Source organism: Dermacentor variabilis, unplaced genomic scaffold (assembly GCF_050947875.1).
Source record: "Dermacentor variabilis isolate Ectoservices unplaced genomic scaffold, ASM5094787v1 scaffold_15, whole genome shotgun sequence".
Taxonomy (NCBI): Eukaryota; Metazoa; Arthropoda; class Arachnida; order Ixodida; family Ixodidae; genus Dermacentor; species Dermacentor variabilis.
The window spans coordinates 3509295-3535219 of NW_027460313.1; the positions used below are offsets into that span (position 1 = coordinate 3509295).

General features: G+C 44.3%; 1 protein-coding gene across 1 annotated transcript in view; it reads left to right on the forward strand.

Moving 5' to 3' along the window:
* Positions 1 to 11179: 11179 nt before the first annotated feature.
* Positions 11180 to 25925, forward strand: part of LOC142567974 (tachykinin-like peptides receptor 86C) — a 376423-nt gene continuing 361677 nt past the window's right edge. The window contains exon 1 of the mRNA XM_075678072.1: positions 11180 to 11721. Within this exon, the coding sequence (XP_075534187.1) occupies positions 11180 to 11721 (542 nt within the window). The remainder of the gene's footprint in view (positions 11722 to 25925) is intronic.

Genomic DNA, 25925 nt, shown 5'->3' on the forward strand with positions numbered 1-25925 from the left:
AAAGGCATTTCTAGTGCGTGTGTCATTGCGCGCGTCCCGTCGCAGCCATTTGGCTTAGTATACGTGAGGCCTAGTGCGTGCTTCGTTGGGCACGTGACGGTGCAGCCAATGAGTTGGAGGTGGCGCCACGTCATGGGTGTATAAATTGAGTGTGTAAAATAAATAGCATTAATGTCTATTTTTATGCTGCTCAGTGGTCCTTCGAGTTGTGATCTCATCGCGGCCGAGCGAGCGCGTTGAGATGCTTCGTGCGTTTTCATTTGGCTTTGCCAAGGCGCTGTTAAAACTCCGGCAAGAATTTGCGCGGACAAGGAACATGCAGAAAAAGAAAACACATTTCACCAAAGCGACTATAATGCTTTCTTCACATTCCCACACGTAAGCAGTCTAAGTATTTCTGCCAAATTTTTTGATGCTCGATCCTTCTTCCTACATGTGCTTTCCCGAAATTGTAGAAGGTTGCCACCACTTCCGCATGTGGGAAGCGCTGTCACGAGGAGTCTGAAGAACGGCTTTCTGTCGAACTCACAATGATCTGGTAAATAGCAGCACAGAGGGATCAACCAGAGCCGATGAACCAACATGAATGCCAAGGTGGCCTCCGTTTGGCAACTAAAGCACCCGAGAAACACGCACAGCTTTGGACAGCGCAACAGAAAACTGCGGGATAAAATGGTTTCGCAGCATGTCGTGCATAGTAATGAGATACAAGCGACTGCAATTATTTCCCTAGAACTCGAAGACAGCGTTGACGGGACACTCATTTAGGAGGGCGAATCATAAGATAATTCTTCATATTTTTTTATTAAACAAAATAAGGCACATACTGGTAATTAGAAATATACGCATTCCGTCCCCCCCCCCCTCATACCTTACACTTTTTTTCCACTAAGTCCCCACATTAGTTCAAACATTTGTACCGTTGCAGCACCAAATTTGAGGAACCACCATCGGAATGCTGTCTTGGCGTCATGGTTGCACGTGAACTGCTTTACTACCAGGAATTTCTTCAGTGGACCGAAAACGTGGAAATCAGTAGGGGAAAGACCCGAACAGAATGGTGGGTGGTCCACACTTTCCCAGTTGTTATCGTCAGTTAGCGACGCACACGGCCTCCCCGAACGCTCATTATCATGGAATACTTCACGGCCTTTTGCGTACTCACAAGACCACCACCTCATCTTTCTCAAAGCGAGACACCTCTCCCCATACGTGGGCTGCATTTCCCTGTAGATTTCGATGGGCGTTCATCCATTGCTCCATAGAAAATGAATCACGCTTAGTTGCTCGTGCGCCGTGGAAGCACAACCGCCGTGATCAACTGACACCAGCGCCGAGCCACGGAGCTGCGGGCAGATAAGGCCGGGGGAAAATTTCTGATTTACCCTCGTACATGCAAGACAAGAGGCTTATGCAGCGGATTCGTCATGGCTACTTTTCTGCTTTGTGCTGCTTATTGCGAGCATAGCTTAGTTTGCGAACAGTTTACTATACGAAAAATGGCCGACCTAATGCAAGTACAAACAGTAGAAGTCGCACAAAACATTCAAATTTAAAAGCAAATATACATGACCATGCTTCCGTAGTGACTTGATTACGGAATATGTATTATGACTATATTTCTGTACTCACTGGATGAAGAAAAAATGTGCCAGCTATGTGAGCGAAAGCCTGTTAAACTGTTATCATTGTTATGGTTCATGACTTTATATTACAAAGTTGTTCCTTACCATATGGTTTTGTTTTAGTTGACAGTTTCACGTTCCAGAGCCCCCAGCAAGAGCCACCGAAGAGTCCGCAGCGGAGCGATGAGGCCTAATTTCGATCATCTTGAATTCGTTTAGCAGCCGGAAAGCTTCAGAATTTATAGATTTCTCTCTCTCTCTCTCTCTCTCTCTCTCTCTCTCTCTCTCTATATATATATATATATATATATATATATATATATATATATATATATATGTATATATATATATATAACAAAAGGATATGTTGGTGCACAGATACGGCGCCAGCTAATTTTTGGCTCCTGAATGCAGTTGTTACAGTTATATGTACAAAGCGTGGCGTACTTTTACGTACTATTGTAGGAGGAGTAGAATAATTAATGAATGCACAACGGCGCTATGACACAGAAGCCAAAAGAACAACAGGAAATGATAACTCTCAACTGGTGATAAATGTTTGATGACGACAATGAATATCATTGTTTAATGTTTATTTTTGTTCCAATTTCTACCGAAAAAAATATTTGTTGCTTTACCATTTTACAGTGATTCTATTGTATCTGAGATTATCAAATCTAATGACTGTTTCATTGCGCACTGTTAAAGCCAACCTGATTAAAGGGTGGGAGTCAATGGATCAAACGGTTTCATAATCGTATCGCGTGGATGAAAGGATGTACATTGCACTGTAAAACAAAAAAGCATTCTAGACAGACAGACAAAGAACTTTGTTTACAAGGTCCTGAGAAGCTTCGCCCTAGGGCAGAGCTGCGGGCCGCTCCCACGTGGGGACTGGTAGGCCGAGCCTAACCGCAGCATCGTGGGCTCTCCGGACAGCCCAAGTTTGCCGTGAAAGTTCTGAGCTCTGGAAGGCAGAGCTCCATTCTTCTTCCGTGGTGTGATTGGGTCCCTGTAACGAGGGGCATCGCCAGAGCATGTGTGCGAGATTGCTAACAGCCCCACAGTCGGGGCAAGTAGAGCTAAAAGCCTCTGGACTGATCGCATGGAAAAGGGCCAGATTTGGATAAGGCTTAGTCTGAAGCATGCGTAAAATGGACGCCAGAGGTCTAGCCAGTTTGCTATGAGGGGCAGGATGAGTCCTCGTACCCAGGTGATAAAGCTCACTGATTTCGTTTAAAGTAGTGAGAGTGTCCTGAAACTCGAGAACCCCTGAGTCTGAACTAGACCCTGCTCCCGCGCGGTGGGTTATTGCACGCGCTTGGGAGTGGGTGATGTCATTGAGATTGGGAAAGGAGTCAAGCTGAGGGTCGAGGTGCGCCGGAAACCACGTGATGGTGCTCAGAGAGATAATCTTGCTCTTGAGAATCGTGTGAGCCTCCTAAGCGACAGAACCTGAAGTGAAAGCCCTGACGGCCGATCTCGAATAAGCGAAGATTTGTGATCTGCTGTTATCTGGGAGTGCTACAGCAACTGCGACCTGCTTTGCTCTGGTTAGTGTTGAGCAGTTCAGGGAAGCCACATTCAATGTCTGTCCGTTGTGATCAACGAGGGCAATGGTGAAGTTAAACGACTGTCTATATTGGGTTGCGTCGACAAAGCCTGCCGAGTAGGGATTGTCTTTGGTACGCTTGAGGAGGGCGAGGGCTCTTGCCCTGCGCCTACCTAGGTTGTGTTGAGGATGAACATTACGGGGAAACGGTGCGACTGGTATGTTGTTCCTTTGACCTTCTGATATTTGATATTTCCGCTCTTTCATGAGGATAAAGTTGGTCCAAAGAACCGCCAGGATCTTCTTTTCAGACGGTGTACAAGACAAACGGGCCATTTGGGCTGACTCCTGGGTGTCGATTATCTCGTCCAATGTGTTGTGCACTCTTAGTTGCATAAGGATGTCCGTGCTCGCCTGTAACGGAATGCCTAGTACGTTTTTGATACTTTTTGTAATGAGCGTGTTTAATTTTTCTTCTCGGAGTTATAACCATTGTGCATGGCTGCCACATAAACTATATGATTCATGAGGAAGGCGTGGAACAACCTGAGGAGGTTGTCTTCCTGAAGGCCTCCACGCGTATTCGAGATTCTGTTGATGAGTCTGATCATATTCTCAGTCTTGGCTGTGAGCTTGTTAAGCGTCGTATTGTTACTGCCATTGGATTCGATGAACATACGCAGGATCCGAATGGTGTCTACTCTGGGGATGTTACAGCCGCTTCTAGTGTAGAGTTTTATGTCTATTTCGGACAACGGTTTCCAGCCTCTAGGTTTGGGGCTTCACCTGACTGGTCTGTAGAGGAAGAGCTCAGACTTGCTCGGAGAGCATCTCAGCCCCGTATTTTCCAGGTACATCTCTGTTTGATCTACAGTCTCCTGTAAGCCTAATTCAACATCCCCTTCACTTCTTACGGTGCACCAGATTGTGATGTCATCAGCGTAGAGCGCATGATTGATCCCTTCTATGTCGGAGAGCATTTGAGATAGTTTCTTCATGGCAACGTTAAAAAGCAGTGGTGAGACTGCCGCTCCTCGTGGCGTGCCTCTGGGGCTCAAACTGAAATTGTCGGATTTGAGGTCCCCGATTTTGAGCGTGGCCTTGCGATAGCTGAGGAACGAGCTTATGTACCTGTGGAAGGCGTTTCCCAAATTGAGCTCCGAGATGGAGTTCAGAATGTAAGCATGGGATGCATTGTCAAAGGCCTTCTCCAGACTTGGCCTAAGATGCCTCTTATATTACTTGTGGTGTTGTCAATGATTTGACACTTGATGAGCTTCATCACGTCCTGTGTTGACAGCGCCGGACGAAAGTCGATCATGTACGGAAACAATCCCTTTCTCGATGTGCTTGGAAATGCGATTGTGTATGACATATTCCGCCACCTTCCGCACGCAGGGCGTAGGGAAATGGGTCTGAGGTTTGAGAGACTTGCGGGTCTTCCAAGCTTTGGAATGAGGATGACCCAGGCCAGTTTCCAGGACTCCGGGACAACCGCTCGTTTCCATATTCCATTGATCTCCTCTGTGAAGTATGTTATGGAGTCGTCGTCCAGGTTTTTGAGGGCCCGGTTGGAGATGCCATCAGGACCAGGCGCCGACCTGCCATTTAGATTCTGGAGGGCTTGCCTTACTTCGCATGTTTTGAAGAAGCTATATTGCTCGGGGCAAGATGAGCCTTTTTAGGGCGAATAGCCTTCGTCACTCGAGTTGCCCAGTGGCAAATACTTGCGAGGGAGTCTTTCGAGTACGGTCTTTACTGTCTTTGATTGTGATGCCTCGTGTAGAACCTTCGCTATCTCTTGTTTTTGGCTTGGCTTGGTATCATGGAGCAGAAGCTTGAGTAGGTTCCATTTAGCTCCAACTCTCATCTGGCCATTCACGAAATTGCAGACCTCATCCCACTGTTGTATGCTCAGGGTTTGGCAGTGATCTATATTTTTGTTGAGCTCCTCGATCTTTTTTCGGAGCCTTCGGTTGAGTGTCTGCCCTTTCGATCTGTTCAACAGTGACGTGTTAGCTTTTAGAAGATGGGCGAGGCGGCTATCCATCCTGTCCACCTCCAGTTTAGTCTGGACTTTCTTTGTCGCCGCACTGATATCATCTTTTAACTGTTCAGGCCACTGCTCTAGCCTAAGTGCTGAGTCATGTGTTTGTGCTCGCTCTGCCCTAATGCTGCGAAAGTAATCCCAATCTGTAATAGAGAACTCTTTGCGGTCCCCGCTTCTCACGTTGACGGAGGTGGCCAGGATATAGTGATCGCTGCCAAGGTCCACATGGAGGTTGGACCAAGAGGCCGATTCTATATTCCGTATGAAAAAAAAGGTCAGGCGTGGTATCCCTAGAGCAGCAGTTGCCGATCTCGGTCGGAAAAGCCGGATCTGTTATAAGCGTGAGGTTATTATTGACTAGTTTACCATAGCTGAACGCCCTTGCGGTTAGCTTGTTGGTACCCTACATGCTTGATGTGAAGCGTTAAAGTCTCCGGGCAGCGGGAGTGGAAATGTCTTGGCCTTGCTAGTAACCCTGGTTAATGTCCTGGCCTTGCTAGTAGCGCTGTTGATAATTGCCGCGAATCTTTTCCTGAGGTCTTTAGGTGTACTGTATATGTTAAGTACAAATATACTGGTCTTGAACTGTCCGCTGAGGATGGTTTCAACGAGCGAGTGTTCAACCTTATTGGATTCAAGATCGAGACCGTGGGCTATGAACGTACAGTTGTTGGTGACTAATGTGCTGATGCCCCTCTTCCCATCACCATAGTGGGTATGGGATTTAGAGCTGGGTAGGGTAGCCGTATCCGTGTACGTTTCTGGTAATATGATGACATGTGACTTTCCCGGGTGAGTGCGACTAAACTGTTGGGGGACATTCCTTTTACGATGGAGTACCCTACAGTTACACTGCCAGACATTAATTACCCTGTGATGTGCCGCCATAGTGGTACTAGTAGTTAGCGCGTGTTATAAAATTCTGCGGAGTGCAGCCGCTGCCGACCTTTCAGTGTCGGTATTATTCAGTTTGCCCAACGACGTAATTGGAGCCGTTGCAGAAACGTGGCGCTCCAGATTACCGCATCTGACCCCTAGTGCTCTGAGCGCTTCCGCGAGTTTGTCAATTACAATTTGAACTTTTTCGGAGGATTCGTCCACTTTATAGACCGTTTTTTTTTCTAATTTACGAATACTGGCGCTCTTGTCGGAGGCATGAACCGCCAACGCCCTCTTTTTGGGTAGACCAATGGCAGTCGGTTGCGCCACTGGGATCTCCACGGGAGTTTCTACCGCAGGGGCCTGAGTGGGTTGAACTGTCTCTCGCTTGCTGGCCTTTTTGAGTTCTGCAATTTCTGCTGTGAGCTGCTCCACAGAGTATTTTAACGAAGCGTTTTCTCTTTTCAACTATGCTATCCTATTGTGGTCTGGCGACTGACCCCCCTCCCCCCCGTTACCTTTTTCGGTGATTCCTTGACATGGTCAGCCCATGTGGTACCGCGATCAGCAAGCTCCTGGATCTGAACTCCTGGTCCCCCGGAACGAGAGCGGCCCCTGGAGCGAGAGCGGGTCCTGGGGGCCTTGCGGCCCCTGGAAGACAAGCATTCCGTCGAGCAACCCACAGAAGAAACACGGTCTTGATTGCCGCCATCCTCGCCGCCGGGGTCTCGGGATCGGCTCCTCGATCTGTGCGAGCTGCTGAGGGCAGGCTTGAGACAGCAGGCTACTAGCTACAAACGGAATTTGAAACCTTTCCTTACAGGTTCTGTCGGCCGTGGGATGAGTGCCTCCGCAGAGGGTGCACTTCGGTGTACATTCGTGCTTATTCTCGGGGTTGCTCGCACCACAGCCACGGCAGATAGCATTTTCAGGGGTTGGGCATATGTCCGCTCTGTGACCAAGCCTTCCACATACATAGCAAACGTCAGTTTGTGATAGAGTGAGCATTTGACCAAACGGGGACCGCATTTTACGTAGTCCGGGACTTTAGTCCATCAAACAGGATGTCTATCGTGCTTGTGTTCTTGATTATTCTCACCTCGACGGCGCTTGGATTCTTGGGTTGAAGGACGAGGCGTTTGAGTACCTCTCGCTCGATGGTTGGATTAATGTCGCGAATCACGCCCTTTTATCTCTTTTCGGGGGCTGCGAAATTTGCGCTAAATTCGTAACTTGCTTGTCCAATAAGTATCGCTTTCACATTGGCGTAAGCCGCGGTGTTGTGCTTTGATTGTTTGCTTGCCACTAATATGTTTTTCACCATGTTTGGAAATATAATAACCTCCGCCGTATCCGCCTCCGTAAGTCTAGCGGCGGTAGTAAGGGCCTGCGCAACTCTGAGGTGGACCATCTTCTTGATATCCAGTCCTCCACGGGGACGTATTATCACTCGAACATGCTCTTTCGGTAGTCGAGACAATCTCGAAGCAGTGGTCAGCCGTGTCTTAACACTCGCCGGAGCCTGAATTTTATTCCTGCCACGTGGCGGTGACTCGGCCGCCCTACTCGAGCGGGTACTTCCTGATGGGTTTTCGCTTGTATAGTGCCGTGGTCTACCGAGCGCTTTCACCTACTTCCCAGGAGAGATATCCTCACCCTCAACGGTGATTTGCATAGCCGTAACCATCGTGGTATGAGCGTGCGGAGCCGCACCGAGCTCGCCATCGAGCCTCTGCCGGGGAGTGGTCGCACAGAAAAGTCCTCGAACAATCGGGAAAATGTCCACCTACTATTGAAAACTTGGTATCGGCGTAATCTTGCCGCTTTAGGCGTCGAGTGGTGCCAACATCGTCAAGATTGAAGCAAATTTTCAACCGTAATCATGTAGAGAAGCAGGAGAACCAGATATTTACCGGCACTCTCGTTTCTAATTCTTCTTCAACTCAGAGCATTCTAGAGGTTCAAGCACACTCTACACAGAGATAACGAATTAGCAGTGGCTTAAATAATAGAAATCGTTGCAAGTGTCGCTTTAATGTATTTTGTCACAACAAAATAACCGTTAAGTCATTTGCAGACTGCAGCATGCCAACATGCAGTGAAACAAATATGTATGCGTGCCTGTCACTTGGTATGGTACATATGTAAGCAGATGGGTAGTAGAAAGCACTTCCAACAATAATACGGAGGAAGTAAGTATTCAAGGAACACTTCAGTCTTTTCTTAAGTGTTATTCGTACACCCAGCGATGGCTGTAATTCATGACGATGTGCGCCAGTAGAATCTCTGCGCTCCAGTCCGTTCAGTTGACGCGCTAGATAAAAAAGGTGCTTTTGACGCCCGCCAATTTGCTGTACAACTGGTTATGAATGCAGCAAATCATTTTATTCTGGATAGGGCATGCAACGTATGCAGAGTGAAGTGTCTCCACTGTCCAAGCGCATTTAGTCGACACAGCTTCCTCGAGTAGACGGTAGACCCAGGCATTTCGCAATACGAGCCTTTTTACGGCCCGAAGATTTTTTTTACAGGTTTTCTATACTTTCTTTCTGGGGGGGGGGGGGGTGGGGGGCAGGGGGGGGCATTTTCTCTGAGAGTCAGTTATTGAGTACTGACAAAACGGCTATCACTACTGCGCCGGCTGTGTGACACGTGTGCACGAACTAGCTTGGCTACGTCAGGTACATGCGCGGCGGAGCCAAGCTAACACAACTGAAGTTCCCGGGCCACTAGCCGGTATGGTCGCGGTAGCAGTAATGGTGAAGCGATTATTGTATGAGAATACAATCAAAGAAGAATGTTTTTCCCAAAGATGACTTTTAATGTCCAACAGCTTCCATACAGTTTGAGCCGCTCAACAGGCAGATGTGTTTTCTTAAGGAGAGCGTCAACCATCTGACGAGTCAAGCTTCCCCATATATTTATGGCTTCTTGATACGCTGTGCCGTAGTTCCTGAAACTAACGTTTCATTGTGTTCAGTTATTTATTGCTTGATGATGTCAACAACACTATTCTTGTGCATGAGTTCGAGCTTGGAAAGAGCACTGTTAGCTGTTACACCATTTCATACAAGAAACAGCAGCATCAGCGCAGATTCTTCAATGTTAGGAACGGTTCCAGCTCCTCTGTGTAACTTACGTGAAGGATTGTTATTCCTTAAATTGGCACATCTTAGCAGGACAAGTGGCAATACACATTTGCAACACATATGTCCTTATGTAATCTAGAAAAACAGTTACGTATACGCAGTAACAACTATAAAATAAATTAGTACTTACATGAATTTTCTGACATCGTAGTGAGAAAATGAAGAAACGAACTTGTTGCATAGTTAAGAAGAACAAGGGAGTAATTATTAAAATTGTGTACTACTTATCGAGTTCATACGGAACATTCTTGTTTCCGAGTTCTTTACTCACTCAATACGCATTGAAAAGGAACATGTAGACAAAGAGATAACGTCTCTAGCACTTTAAAGCCGCAGCTAGATTCGGATAGAATTTGCCTTGGTCTAGCCGAGTGTCACTTATTTTGGGGCACTGAATATATTTATTGCTTACTGTGCTGTACTTAGGGCCAAGCTGGGGCGGTTCCGCCCAGTTAGGCGAGCATGTGCTGGACATTGTTACGATCTATCATTTCTGGGGAGATGTGTCGAAGAACTGATGCGGTTTGTTAGACAGTGTACCTACGAAATCACACTTGAGGGGTTGTATGCTAATAATAAAAATTTGCCGATGTAACAGCGCATCATTTGCTTCCAAGAAAGTTTAGTACTTAGAAAGCCAAATTATGTTTGTCGCAAAAGCACCAGTACCGCGCCCAAATAGATGAGCTTTGGATGACCATTACTAGGCGTTTTTGTAACATGTTTCTTGTCAGTTTCTTTTCCTCTGTTTCTTTCTTATTGGCGTTACGCAGTTATCTTGAGGGCCTTGCAATTTGTATTTTACACCAAATATTTACTTCACTGCAAGCACTTGTGTCATCTCCTCAAAGGGATACCTGCTTACTGAAGCTAAGCTCAGAAACGAATTGCTGGCTAACCACGTGCATTCTGCAGTTCGTTTTTAAAATTTTATTTACGTCTCAGTGTGGTTCAGAGAGGTACGGTAGAAAATAAAGACCTGTTCGGAGTGCCCTACAATGGCGCTGTTTCTTTTAAGGTCCTCGTAGGCGAAACACTGATACAAAAAGGACGCTGTAACACGTTCATATGTACCTGATCTCACAAGAAGCAAATCACGAAAACAAGCATCGCATAGCAGGCCTCTGACAAATCAGGGATGGTTCCTGGACCATATGTACAAAACGAGCAATCATAATTGCCTATGTATAATAGAAAATACAAATAAACGTAGAGAGAGGTTTCTGCACACAGCAGGTAGCCTTGTTTGTTCAAGCTGGTTTTAGATTTATGCCTCGTCAGTCTAAATGGAAACTGATTACACTGAAGTTGTCTGGAAAGCGCTCCCACCGCGGAGGTCAGTACGTTGAACTTCATCGACAAAGCCCAGGCATGCAAAACTTAAGTATCACCTGCGTCTATTGAATCGAATTCATTTTGTTCCCTCCCCCCCCCAAGGCAGGTTTCAAAAAATCTATGCAACAAATCCATAGCTGCAACGCATGCAAGTTCGTCACTCACTCAAGTAGCACGAGCTAATGCGTACATGTAATGCGTACGTGAAAAGTTGTAACGCAGCATACTGATACACAAAATTGAACTTCTTAGCTTCCGGCTCTGATGCCCGAATTCCCATATAAAAGTTATAAGCAGCACTTGCTTTGCGTAATCAAGAGGCATGAAGTGAAAAGTTGTCCTTCTTGATAGTATTCCCCCCGCCCTCTTTCTGTCTCTAAGTAACTAAAGAAATGACAGAGCTGGTTACTACAATGACCGGTAAAAAGCTGAGGTTTCGAGTAGAATGTTAGTGGTTTTACAATAGAAATCCATTTATTGGTTTCAGGTGCCGCAACTAGGTCCGAGAAAAGTGAGAACGCGCTACATCTGTCGGCAGCAGTGACTGACGCTATCAAGTAGCATCCACAGTCGACACTCGAATTACACAATGCCAGATCCCGAAGACCTGTACCTCGCCTCAGAAGTGCTCAATTACCTACGAAACCGGACCAGCAGTGAAGAGAACGCGAGTTATCCTCTGTCCGGCTTCACCGGCGCTGGCCGTCGTCTATACATCGACCTCTTGGATGGCTTCAACAACACCACAACGGCGAGCGTTTCCACGTCGAAGGCGGCCGGCACGGCGGTTGTAAACGTGAACTCGGATCGGCAGTTTGTGCTCGCCGTCTGGATCCAGTTGCTGTACGCACTGTTCTTCGGAGTCATGGTGCTCGTGGCAGCGCTCGGAAACGCCACCGTGATCTGGATCGTGCTGGCACACCAGCGCATGCGCACAGTTACCAACTACTTCCTGGTGAATCTGTCTGTGGCCGACCTCCTCACGTCAACGCTGAACGCTGCGTTCAACCTCGTCTATATGCTAGAAAGTCACTGGGCCTTCGGTGAGCCATACTGCATCTTCAGCAACTTCGTGGCGAGCCTCACGGTTGCCTGCTCAGCATTCACGATGGCTGCGATGAGCATCGACAGGTCAGTGTTATACCTCCTCGTGATTCGTCATTAAAAATAACGTATCTCGAACGCCTTATTCTTGCTTGTGCGGGTACATTGCGAAAACACGGGCAAAAACAGAGATTTATTTCTGAACCTCTGTTTTCCCCCGTCAATATTGCAAATATTGATTCTTATATTGCAATGTATATAACGGTCGTTTCATTATTTTATCAGGTTAGGAATTTGTCCGAAAATGCAATGCTAAGGTCAAAAAGTTGTCCCGGGAAGCGTAAAAAGAGCATATGTCTTATTTATTGCAGAGAAGACTAACCCAATAATTTGCACTTTAACGTTGTTTTATTTATACAACAGACAGGTACGATAGCGATTCTCTTGTTATTGCGCAAATCCTGAATATCATGCCCTACCTGCGCCAACCTCTCTAACCAGAAGAGAGAAAGAAATATGTACGTTTATCTTAATACACTGAAAATAAATCCAAGGAAGAAAATGAACGAATAGCCACGAGCATCGTAGCTGTGTCATCCTGCGGTGGACACCTGAGCGGTCAGGTTGAAGTTGAAATTTATTGGCATCATCGCAATGCGGGAATGCTCGGGCAAAAAGTGAAAATCAATTCACTTGAGAAGCGCCCGAGCCCCCAATATACAAGGCATACAAAAGGGCTACAATATACATTAACGATGCATTTTAAGTGTTTATCATTGCAGGTCAACCTCTAATGTTGTACAATGTAATATAATACGAATAGCTTGACAGTAACTATAAATACATAAATATACTAACAGCAGTGGAAAAAGGTTACTGACATCACGAAATGCAAAACTCTCGAATGTTACGTATGCTGCACATTTTCACATGAATGTTTTGGAAATTTAGTCTGTTCAACAGAACGGCAAGTGCATGACGTAACATTTGCCGCCCATGCTCAGTACGACAAAATGGCACGTGCCAATATTCTTTACTGCGGAATGGATATACAATGGTGTTCTAGAACTGGCACAGCGCAACATACAATGGAAGAAACTAGCCAAGCCGGCCTTTATCTGCCTTTATCTGGCCGGCTCGGCTTGTTTCTTTCTTTGTATGTTGCGCTGTACCAGTTCTAGAATGCAATACCAACTCGCCCAATCCTCAACCCTAGTCAATGGTGTTCGTTTACAGCGATGATATGCTATGAAGTGCGTGCTCGCAGCTATATACAGATTTTTTGTATCTTATGCATAGAAAATACTCGTAAAGGTTGGGCACGGGAACAATTTTAAACTGACGAAACAGTTCAGCAGCGTGTGCACAGTAATCAGCACTAGCGATATGACGTAAGGCCTCCTTTTGTAGCACATGTAGTTTGCTAGTGTTAGACGATGTGGTATTTCCCCAATCTAGGAAATAATAGTTAAGATGTCATAAGAAGTGTGTGTTGTAAATTAACAAGTTTACGGATGCGGGAAGGTATGAGCGAAATTTTCATAGAACACCAACACACCTATTTAGGCGAGAAATAAGTGAGCTAACGTCAGGATCCCACCTCATGTTTTTATTGAAACGTATTCCTAGCGTTTTTACAGTATCAACTATTTCAATGTTGCAGTTGTCGAACTTTGGCACTGGTTTTACAATAAGCGAACTTTGACACGCATGGAACAACACAGCTTTTGGTTTTCTTTTTAATTTATTAACACGTCATTTGCAGCACTCCATGTACTAAGCTTTTCCATAGTTTCGTTAATAACCAAGATCAGGTGCTGCATGTCGCTGCTTTTAAATGGGAGGCTTGTGCCATCTGCATACAAAATATAACTTGGGTCGTTGCTAATAGTTGTTATGTCATTAATATATAGCAAAAACAATAATGGGCCCAGGATACTTCCCTGAGGGACTCCTGTGGTGATATTCAGGTAAGTAGACACGTGATTTCCTATCGCCACGCACTGGCATCGATATTGTAGGTAAGATTTTAGGAGGAGCGCTGTGATTCCACGAATACCATATAATTCCAGTTTTTCCAAAAGTATTTCATGGTTGATCCGATCGAACGAATTCGAGAAGTCTACAAATACACAGATGCACAATTCTTTGTTTTCAAAGGACTCAAGAATTAATTCTTTTTGCTTTAGAACAGCTGTTTCTGTGGACCTGTTACGTAGGAAGCCATACTGCGATGAAGTAATAAAGTTAAATTTCGAGCAAAACTTCGTTAATCGTTTATAAATTATCTTTTCCAAGCCCTTGGAAAAAATGGGTAGAATCGAAATTGGTCTATATTTAGTCATGTCATTTCTGTCACCACTTTTAAAAAGCAGACTGACTTTAGCTACTTGCATCAGTTTTTGAAAGCAACATGAAGATATTGATAGGTTATATAAATAAGTCAATATGGGGGCTATTATTTCAACCACGTGTTTAACTGGAGCTATCTCTATACTATCAATATCACGTGCTTTGCTGTTTTTAAATGAGTTAAAGATGGCACATATTTCGACTCATTAGTTGGTTCAATATACATGCTAGAAGGGTTCCTATTTATGGCATGTTTAGACCTACCTGACCTTTGCGGACCTGACACAACATCTCTGAGAAACGTATTAAATTGGTCAGCAAGCTCGAAGGTGGCCACCTAAAGGACCGATATAGAATACAGAATCGAATATTAACAGCGAATAGGTAAAATGCTAAAATTACTGTTTGCCAATTTCACCGAAATGGTAAAATCGCGGCACTACGAAAGAGCGAAAGCAACGTTACAATAATTTAATAAAGGTAAAGGAAATCACCAATAGCTCAATGCGTACAGTAGTTGTGCCGCAAGAAGAAAAGGAAAAGCACACGTCCGTAACATAAAAAAAAAATTAAGGAACGCAAACAAAACCATATGCAGCACGTGGGTGAATTTGGTGGGCGTGAGTGAAGTAGTAAATAACATATAATGCGTATATGTAGGTAAGAAGGAGCATTTTGAGTTGCTAGAAGGAAATGTGTCGTTAGAGCAAGACTAAAGTGACGGCACTGTTTGTTCCATTTTTGGAAGTACGTGGTGAAACATCAGTGAATTAAACTGGTACACAATCAACACAATTACTTGAATGAGAATTAGGAGGAGAGAGTGAAAATGTTATTAATTTGGTGAATGCCGGTACGCCCCAATATATGCGTGCCTGCTTTTGCAAGAGCACTGAATTGTCGCACTATAATGAGCCGAGAAGTAGAGGGCACTCTATTTCAAAACGTCTCTAGCAGACAAAATTTCATCCTCAATAATAACTATCACAATTCCCATTTGCATACCATAAAAAGCTCTACAAGGAGGCGGGCCTGTCGAAGTCTGCAGAAACTAGGGCGACTAGGCCCGGCAGAGTGATGTGGTTCACACTGGAAAACAAAAAACTTGGCATGCACTTACAAACAAAACTTGGCTGTATAACGGAATAGCAAGCAACGTAACAAAAGACAAAATAGCAAAAGAAATAAGGAAGCTAACGATGTTGAGCCCAACCATGGTCCAATGACGAAGGCTGAGGCGGACGCTTTTGCTAGCGTTGTAGACATAATTGCTAGATAGAAGAAGGCCATGCAGCACTCGTTTCTGAACTCAAAAGCCCCCAAAAGGAGGAGGCTGCTTCCCTAGTAAAAGTAACCAATCTTGAGCAAGACCATGCTCTGCTGCATGTTGAACTAAACCGTATACTAAAGACCAGCTAGCAGCCGCTCAGAGCGAAGTCGAACTTCTTAAAGCAAGGGCGACGCCACTAGAAGTTAAAACTCCGGCGGAGCGCAAGGCCGATTCAGCCACGCGATAGCATTCAAAGAACCCTCACTGCTTCTCACGCTTCCCGACAACTGGAGCGTATGTAACCGTAATGTCTACCGGGAAATGCTGGCTGCGAACGCTATGCACAAAGGCGGGCTTTCTGGTAGAAACGTGGCCTCTTAAGTGGGCTGCGATGCGGCGCAGGCGAGCGCCATCTGGATGGTGTTGTTTCAAGGAACCGGGTGCGCCGCTCCGTGGCCCCCCCGATACTCGCGCGCGTGCGCGCGCAAATGGCGGACGCCGCGGTAGAAACGATGCAAAAGTGGTGTCTTTGAGTTTTCGCCTAACCGAATTGTTTTCTCTTATAGTCAATTACAATCCGACGCTATCATGTCTGTATGTTGTGTGTAAGTCGTACTTAACGATTTGTCTGTGTATTTTAGCTTTAGAAATTCAATTGGTTCAGTAATTTTCTTGCGCCACATGGAGGGTCTCGGTATGGGTGGTTTGGAAACCTTTTTGCCGAAAGGGCGTCTACCACTGGACGCTGAACGCCGACATGGGGCCCTTAACGCTTTCGCGTTAAAAGGTACAGCTCCGCTTTATGAGCTGCTAAAGGTAAATATTTTTCACATTTCCTTCCCTTTCTGCTCTAATCCAACACTGAAAGTGTTTGCAAACCATATCTCTGAACCGCTACACTATCAAATTTCTTTACATTATACCAAGCATGTGACCCTTCCAGACAACGAGTGTCCTCATTCTTGAGCAGATATTTTTCATCTATTTTTAGTACAGATCACTCACGCCACCCTACCTGATATTCCTGATTTGGACTATCAGTACATGACACCCATCGTCATTACTATCAACGGCGTTATATCCTCTGTAAACAATCTTAAGCAATCTAATTCGCTTGGCATCGATGAAATTATTTCCGGAATATTAATGAACACCGTTATGACTCATAGTAAAATATTATATCCCATCCTCAGATGGTAACTAACTTCAGGAGAGCTGCTGTCAGATTGGAAGACTGCCAAAGTAGTTCCCACACTCAAAACCGATGACAGACATTCACCAGATAACTCTCGATGAATCTCACTAACCTGTTTTTGGTGTAAAATGTTCGAGCATATAATTACCTGTCACGTATACAATAATCTGGAATCAAATAATTTTTTTCACTAATCTGCACGGGTTCCGTAAGGGTTTGTCCTGTGAGACACAGCGTTTAGAATTCACAACTGACCAGCATTTTGATATTGATCATAATGTGCAGATGAATAGCATCTTCTGGGACTTTTGCAAGGCGTATGATCGCGTAGCGAATTGCCATCTGATTTCTAAGTTAACCGCACTAAGATTAGATTCACTGATACTAACTTGGTTCAGGAACTTTCTTTTCAATCGCCGACATCTTACAGTCGTTAACAATATTTTTTCGCCCCTTCGCTGTGGGACTTGCGGTGTACGGCAAAGTAGCTTTCTTTGACCGCTACTGTATTAAGATACACTAACGGCCCTCCCAATAACTCAGCACTCCCACTGTGAATGTCCGCAGACGCAAAAATTATTTACCACCCTATGACCACCCTCTATGACCAGCTCCTTCATAACGACCTTCGTTCCATTTTGGATTGGTGTAACACCTGGTTAATGACTCTAGATTAATCTCAATGCAAAATAAGGTCATTCATTCACTTGTAAGCACTCAATGTTTGATTTCCCATAACACATAAATAATAACCTGGTTTTTCGAGCTACTTCATACAAGTATTTAGGCACTAATCTCGCACCAAACCTTCCCGGGCAAATCACATGACTATTATATGTGGTAATGCTTTAAATCACTGCGGTACTAACGTCGAAACCCTAGTGACTCGCTCTCTAGTATCCGCAAGCTGGCTTATCAGACATTTGTTCGCCCCAGCTTGAATTTGCCCCTCCAGTCTGATCACCCTATCATAACAACATAATCAGCTTAATAGGGTCAGTTCAAAATTGGGGGTCGTGGTAACAACTTTATTGACAATCCGGCAAATTCGTGGCCTGGGCCTCGGACACCTCCAATGAGGTCCGGAGATCCTGTCTCCTGCCCGCCTCACGGGCTTGCTGGATGGCCCATGGTTGATCTTGGAGGTTTGAGCTGCGCAACGCGGTCGTCCATCACGCCGCAGCTTCATCTGGGGAAGCTGCATTTTCTCTGCATATAAGCTCACATTCCCAGAGAATGTGTCTAAGAGATGTGTGAGCCCTGCCACATAGTTTGCAGTTATCGTCTCAATAGATGTCTGGATATATCCTTCTGAGATGGACGGGGTCGGGGAAGGTCTTGGTTTGTAACTGCCTCCAGTCTACCGCTTGGGCCATGTCGAGAGTGGGGTTACGCGGTGGAAAAACACGCCTGGAGTTTTGATAAAATTTTATAATATTCCAGTACTTGGTCATTCTGTCCCTCTCTGCTTATGCCTCCGTTGGATTTCGAACCCCAAGAGAGGATCCTATTACGCGGGTGCGGAATGTGAGACCTCGCGCTACGCGGTGGACCTCATCGTTGAGGTTGGGTACTGGGGTGTCGAGGGACGAATGACCCGGGAACCATATAATGTGGCGTTCCTCCGTCTCCCCGGAGGTGACATAATTCGCGTTGGCTTTGAGTATAGCCTCAGCCTTCGGCGAAATTCTGCCCTGTGCATAGTTTCTGACCGCCGTCTGCGAGTCACTGAGTACGTATCTGCAACTGGTGTTAATAATGGCTAGGGCTATGGCCACCTCTTCCGCAATCTCGGGGTCATTGCCACGTATACTATAAGAACTGACCAGTTGTTTCTCGGTATTGAGGACTGCCACTGTGAAAGCACGTCGATCCTCGTATTCTGCAGCGTCTGTGAACATTCGGCCATAGGTTTATCTCACGTAATATTACTTTCATTCCAAGCTTCCAACAAATAAATCTTGCTATTACCCTTCCGTCCTTAAGTCTAAGACGTAATTTTGCACTCTTATCATTACTTCGCAAGTACGATCATGCGTCTATAGAATCTTCTTTACATCTTGAAATCGCACCTTCTACATCATGCACATTACATAACCACTTCAGCTTCAAGCGCATCTACGGGAACACTGATGTATTCAATTCGTCGGCGCTTCCTCGCGCCATTAAATTATGGAACGCTCTTCCTGATTTCAAAGTCTCATATTCCACTGCGTACGTTCAACAAAATACATTATGTCTTTACTTGTCTTTTTCAGCTATATGCATTCTTTGTACTCTCTCGTTTATGAGTTGATTATTTTGTTTATTATTCTTGTATTTTTTAAGCTATGACAGTGCAGTGGCTACGTTTGTAGTTTGTTATTGAGTTTGCTGTAAAATCTGTATCTTTTGTCTTTTCTCTAATATGTAAATTTTTTGTGCAATGCTCGAAGGTTTGGATAAATTGTCGTGCATGCATATTTCCACTGGCTATTATTCATGAATGAATATTGTGTTTTTGATGCACCCCTTATATATATATATATATATATATATATATATATATATATATATATATATATACACTCTTAGTTCTTCTGTGACGCCCCCCTCCTCAATGCGTCGTGTGATGCATTCAAGGAAATTTTAAATAAAAACAAAGTAGTGCATCTTAAACAGAGACTCAATTCATACAACGTATATTTCTTTTGCAACAGTCTTTCTGGAAAAACAGCAGGGTCACTTGAATAACGTCCCTACAGCTTAACTGGCTACCCAGACAGATATAGTTTACAAGCCAGAACCGTCCATTAAAGGATTAACCTAATTACATTTATTATGTTCCTTGTTACAAACATTACGACGCAAATCTGCCGAAAAATTGATGGAAATGATGAACAATAGCCTAACTGCGCACTTCTACATTTCAAGACGGCAACGTAAACCCGAAATGCGAAGCGCCGCTCGCAGTGCAACGCCCCCGTGGTATAGCGAGGCTGCGAAAGTGAAGCTCGCGTACACGGCGCGATAAGGCGCCGTTCCGACTCGCCCTGCTGCTCGAGTGACGGTGCGCGAAATCGGGGGTCGCGCATAGCGCTCGTAGGCCCCTAAGATTGGGGAACGGCGGAAGTGCGACGGAAGCTGCAATTTTGCGCCACGCTCACATGTTTACACAGGGGTTTGGCATAAGAGCCGCAATGCGGGACACCGCGTGCGTAATAACGAAACTGAACGGTAGAAACGTGTTGTAATGTTTATGAGAATGTAAATAATGGAATTCGTTTATTTACGCAACGGTTTGCTCTTTTTTTTACGCAAATATTGTCCTTCTGGGAAAATATATATTCTGCAGGGATGTGATTCGACTGGTTCTCGTAGCTTTAAAAAAAGTGTTCTAAGGAAATAGAAACAACGCTTTATAAATTGCTGTTCTGAAGTACTAAAATCACTTTGTGGATCAGTAAAGATCCTTGGAAATTGTAAAATGTTCTCGCTTTACCATATTTTGAAGAACAGTGCACTATGTTTCTCCCCTATGTGCTCGTAGAGCAACATCAGCTTGAGATTTCTTGTTCCAACAATGCCGAAGAGTGATGGTTTGACTGATTACTGCCTACAATGAAGAAAAGCCTAGCCCATGAAAAAAACATCATTCGAAAATAATATAGAAGCACTGGCAGAACTTTTAATATGTCATTTTAGTACACTGTTGACGCGCTTTTTCAACTGCTCTGTGCAGAAGGTGAATATAGTGAGGACATACCTAAGTCTGCGTTACCAAAAATCATCTACAGTTCCATTCTTTACTGGCAGCAGCTACATACCATTTAATAAAAAAAATGGCTTACCATACACATGTGCCATGTGGTGCTGCCAAGACATGCTGCTACCAAAATTTGAACTTACGTGTCCCATCGTTTACACATATTCAACTACAGTACATTTAAGGAAATCACACCAGTCATCTACAGAAATATTAAAATTGTTATTTACTGGATCTTCATCGCACGTTTAAAGCAAATGAGCTTATTTTTCTTACAATAAATCTTTATATAAATGTACGCACACCATACAACGATTTATGCACAATATAATGAAGGCACTAAAGAAGTATATGATCTGTGAGGAGAACCGTGACATCTGCTTACTGATAGACAATATACGGTAACTACAGAAGAAGTAATAATAATAAGATTCTATTATTTGCTTATTTATTGTTTCCGAAAGTAACAATAAGGTCTGAGTGGGTACTGGCAAAGCGGTAGAATAAAAAAAAAACAGTAACAGAACATAAGTAAAGTATGGGAGAGAATGTAAACAGAGAGAAAATTTTGGCATAATTGAAGAATACAAACGCAATAAATAACGAGGGAGAATTATGGAAGAGGGCAGTTTATAATCAACAAAAAGAAACTTAAGTACGTAACATAAAGGGAGAGAAACAGATGTGAACAGTGTGGGAACATTACAATAATACAACAATGCGGGCAAATCTTGGAACCAGACACTGACAGTGACATGAAAAATATTAACATCAACAAGTGTCTAAATGATTGTATTCTGTCGACAGTTGTGCACTGACTGTGACTGGAAGGAACGTGGAAATGCGCGTGCTTCCTGCTGATCTTGCGTGCATATCGCAGCGCGATATAATTGAGCAGGTGAAGGCAGGTGTACGCCTGCAACGAAGGGATGGTGGTGCCGATAATGTAATAATACTAGAGCCAGATCATAGCCATGAATTTTTAGACATTACCCCTGCGACCATCGTAAGAACATCACGAAGTTGTAGCAATGTAGCTCAATGGGCAGCATATTTAGAATGGCGTAATTGGCGAGCTGCATTTTTAAAAATGATATTTGAAAGAGCAGCTCGAATTTCTAGAACTTTCAGTTAGCAACGCCAATACTACCTTATGATAGCCTGCGCACTTACGGCACTTACACGTAACTTTTCTGCTTCATTATAGCAGTGTTTTAATCCTGGCAAGAACTCTGCTATAACGCCGCAAAGGACGTTACGACTAAGTATCGTAAAACGCATGTTAGTAAAACAGCGTAGCCTCTCAATGTTGCGAACTGGAAGTTGTTCAAATTCTGGTTGCCCTCTGGCAATATCAAGTTTTAAAAATACTGTGTATGAGTTACGCTGGCGCACTGCAGTGAAGCTGAATAGAAAGGCGAATGGGCAATTCGTGGACATATGCAGTGCAAGTCCTAGTAAAGCGATGATGGTGTATGCTTAGGAACTTTCTTTGGACCCGTTATGTGATGTCATTGTTGAATTCAGAAGCGCCATTCCAGACCTACGTCGTATGTTCAACTTGAGGAAGACCGATGGCTTTGTAATGGCTGAAAAAATGTGTTGGCAAGTTCAATCCTGTTGCTCTTCCGCACACATAACCGAAAGAGCGCAGACTTTGCATACCAACGCGTTCAATGCGGTCAGAAAAGCGTGAAGCTGAATGAAAGAACCAAGGTAATCTATCTTTAACATCTGATACAACAGTGCAGAATCCACGGAATAATAAAACAGGATACTAGCTTTCTCGCAAGTGAGAATCAAACCTTTAGTCTTAGCAGGATTCAAGGTGAGATTCTCTTTAAGTAATCAGGAAAACGAAAAGAGCTCGAATTACAGAATACGACAGTCATCCACAGTGAATATCGCCAAATATCTTGATGTCATTGGCCTACAGAAGAAAACATGAATTCTGAATACTGGAAGAGACGTAATTAACAAAAACTGAAATCAACCATTCTTCTAATACAGACCCTCGAGGGACCCCAACGCTTGACATTTGGCAGTCGACATTAACGGAACATGATCTTATAAGATTGCCGTGGGGAAAAAATTGACAGCAAAGGGTCAGAACCAAAGTTCGAATAAGCTTAACCAGAGCCATTGAGTGGCTCTCTACTTCATAAGCGTCACTTAGGTAACACTATTAGTTTCAATATGGCCCCTCAAAAGTACCGCTGTGGAGAGTTGTGTCATAAAAGTCGCGAGATTTATCATAGTTTACCGGCAAGAGAGAAAACCATGCTGATTCAGAATAAAGGAACTATTCGAACTAATATACAATGTATGGATGTTCCACATCAAGCTCAAGATTGTGAGCTGTGCCGCAGAGAAGAAATCAGGCGATTATATGAGGTATTAGTTTCACAGCCAGACCTAAATAACAAAAAAACACGACCAGTTTCTGACATATGACATAAAGTGTACGCAATCAAATAGTTATTAAATATTGATTTCAATATCAGGGCTTGTATACTGAGGAAATATGTTAGAAATACATGAGGGGAGGGCAGAAAATTCCATCTGGGCAACAGCATACGGATAGCTTCAAACTCCGAAGGCACTTGCTGATCAACTGTTCATCTGATAATATACTACCAGATGTAGGAATCGAAGGCTGATGCTGAGTGCTGACTGATACCGACGTTGAAACTTGAATATTTGGATTAAACTGTGAAATGGGCCACAATAAAATCAGTAACAGCCTGAACTTCTACTTCACTAGAGTCTTACAGGAGAAAGCCCTCTCTGCGTTTACTGAGTGATTGCAGTTATACCTCAAAAAGTCCGCCGGCCGGTTAGAGGCGCTCTTCTAAGCAATACGCGCGCCATTCGGGACATAGAATGGAGGAAGAGGTCAAGAATGTTGGCGACCAAGTATACGGTAACTGAAAGTGTGGATAGACAACCAGGATTATTCAAGAATAAAATGAGAGAAACACAGACAGTGAATTGGATGCACAGAATGGAAACAACAAATTCCATTGAGATATACAAGTACGGGAATAAAGAAATGAGAAAGGAAAATCTGAATGATAACACAAAAGACAGTGCCTTGGCATCTGACGTTTGAGCTGACTGCCTATGAGCAAAACATTCCTGAGCAAATACTCGCAACAACATGAGGCATATCTCTGCTGCAGCGAAAAATCAGGAAACTACCCAGCACATCCCAACGGAATGCGAAGGAATTTACCCGGTGAGACCCGCAGGTAACGCACAACTTCCTGAAGCGCTTGGCTATAAAGTGGACGGAAGCATCAACCGGTCAGTAGTCGCGACAAGCAAAAGACGTCTAAAGTATTGGTGGCAAAACGCAGGGAAGACGTTGATAGAACCGGGTCCGTTTGCAGGAATAGGTAGCGGCAGAAGGTATGTAGAGAGGTTTTGAGGAAGTTGAAAAAAATATTAAGGAGATGCTTACGAAAATTCTAGAACGAAAAACAAGTATAGTATATCTGATTAACTCAAGCCGACTAGGTGACGATTTGTTAACGTCCCCATTTCAAAGGGGACGCCAATAAATCATCATCGTCATCAACAATATATGACTCATGGACCTGCTTATAGAAACATTTCCAGAGAGTCCAAAAAATGAGGAATTGTCCCCTCCACGGTTTAGGTGCAGGATTTCTTGCTTTTCTTGGAGTACGATCCTTATGCAATAAGGCCATAATAGGTCTATCCAAGAACCAATGGGCATTTTTAGCTTAATGGCCTGTGCTTGAGAGGGTATTTGCGCAATACTACTCAGAACAACCTGGGTGAACTCATCTACTTGTTATCAACATCGGATTCGCCAGTAGCAGATGACCATTCAATGGTGGAATAGAAACCGTGTAAACTAACGTAGTCACCACGCTCCAAAGCAAAGCGAGGAATCTTTTGATACTGCCGAAGCCGGACGGAGCGTTAAAATCTTCTAGGGTCTTAATTTGCCACAATGACTACATGATTATGATTCGCGCCACTGTGAGCGCTTTAAGCTTAGTAGTGCAACACCATAGCCACAGGGCTACTGCGGCAGGTGACGTATGAGGTGTACCCCAAAGCGCCGACGGAAGCAGTTATTTTGAGTGACAAATCATAATTGTCGACACGTACAAGAGAAATGTGAGAACGCAAAACCCCTGCACTTGGAGCATTTGACAGGCCAAACGACGTGTTAGACCTCTCTCTGCCTGTCACAACAAATGACGATCAAGTTATGCGGCTGACAAGATTAAAGGCCAGAAAGAGCAACAACATGCTGCCCTTATTCTGATGTAATGGTTCTAATGAGAACACCTAACCATTTTCCAGGTTATTTGAGATGTTTTAAAATCGCCTAGAACAATTACTCTGTGCTTAGATATGACATTTCCATAAAGGAGACTGCTTCAGGAGACAAGGAAGGAGGAATATCAGGCTGTACATAAAGAGTCCTCATGTTATTAATTTCTCACAAAGCGCTAAGCAGTTTTGTACCCGAACCGGCTGTTGTATAGATTGCCTACACCAACCAGAATACCGAAGCGTCTTTGTTTAGACCTAGTCAGGTCTCGCTCAAAGTGGAAGAAGTGGTGCGGCAAAATAGAGCGCAAGAATGACCATCCACAGCCAAGTTTCGGACATCAGGTTAATAGAAAAGAAGACGAAATAAGATTAGAGTAACATTCAAGCACGTTATGGAAAATATCTCGCGCATTTTTGTACAACATGCCAGAAGAACACACTACTTTGAATTTCTAAGGTTATCTTATAAGTGTGTAGCATATCATCGGGTAGCATGCGATGGAACGGCTTGTCCAGGCACCCATTGGTCAAACTTATGAGTTCTTCAGGTGCCTGAGGCTTCAACTCCCGACATGTGACAGTGAATACGAGATGAACAGCGGTTATATTTCGTTCCCAGTCACCTGGAGGAGAGTGGAGAAATCGGCATGGACTCTAAGTGCTTGTTGCGGCGTGCAGACGTTCTAGAAATTATTGTAAATGAAAAAAACATGTGTAGAAGCCATCTCACGATGACTGCCGACGGCAGTCTGTTAGGATTTAATCAATATAGTGGCGCAACCTACTGTCACCGTCGAGAGGAGTTATGTATGCGGTGTGTAATGCAACGAAACTTCTTTTTCGAGCGTTTCCCAATTAAGATTAAGGGGCTCTATTTCCCAAGAACATTCTGCGCCCTCTAGCGCCGCCACCACGAAGCATGCGCGTGGTCTTTGGAATGCATGGCACATCGCTGCATGCGAACGCCCTCAAAGGCGTAACATCTAAACAAAGAGCACAAATTTCTAGGTGTTATACTCGACAATAGACTCACTTACGTCCCACACATTAAACATCTTAAAGAAAAATGTCTGAAAACAATGAACCTAGTGAAACTTCTAGCCCGGAATACGTGGGGTAGTGACAGGAAGTGCTTAATAAATCTCTATAAGAGCCTGATTCGGTCACGATTAGATTACAATGCCGTGGTATATAACTCTGCCGCCCCGAGCGCGCTAAGGAGGCTAGACCCTGTTCACAACCTAGGTATCCGCTTAGCCACGGGCACTTTCAGAACAAGCCCGATTGAAAGCTTATATGCCGAATCGAATGAGTCGTCACTCAACCTGCAGAGATCGTACATCAGCTTTACATATTTCCTTAAAGTGCGCTCTAATCTTCAACATCCATGTTTTGGCACGGTTACCGATATGACG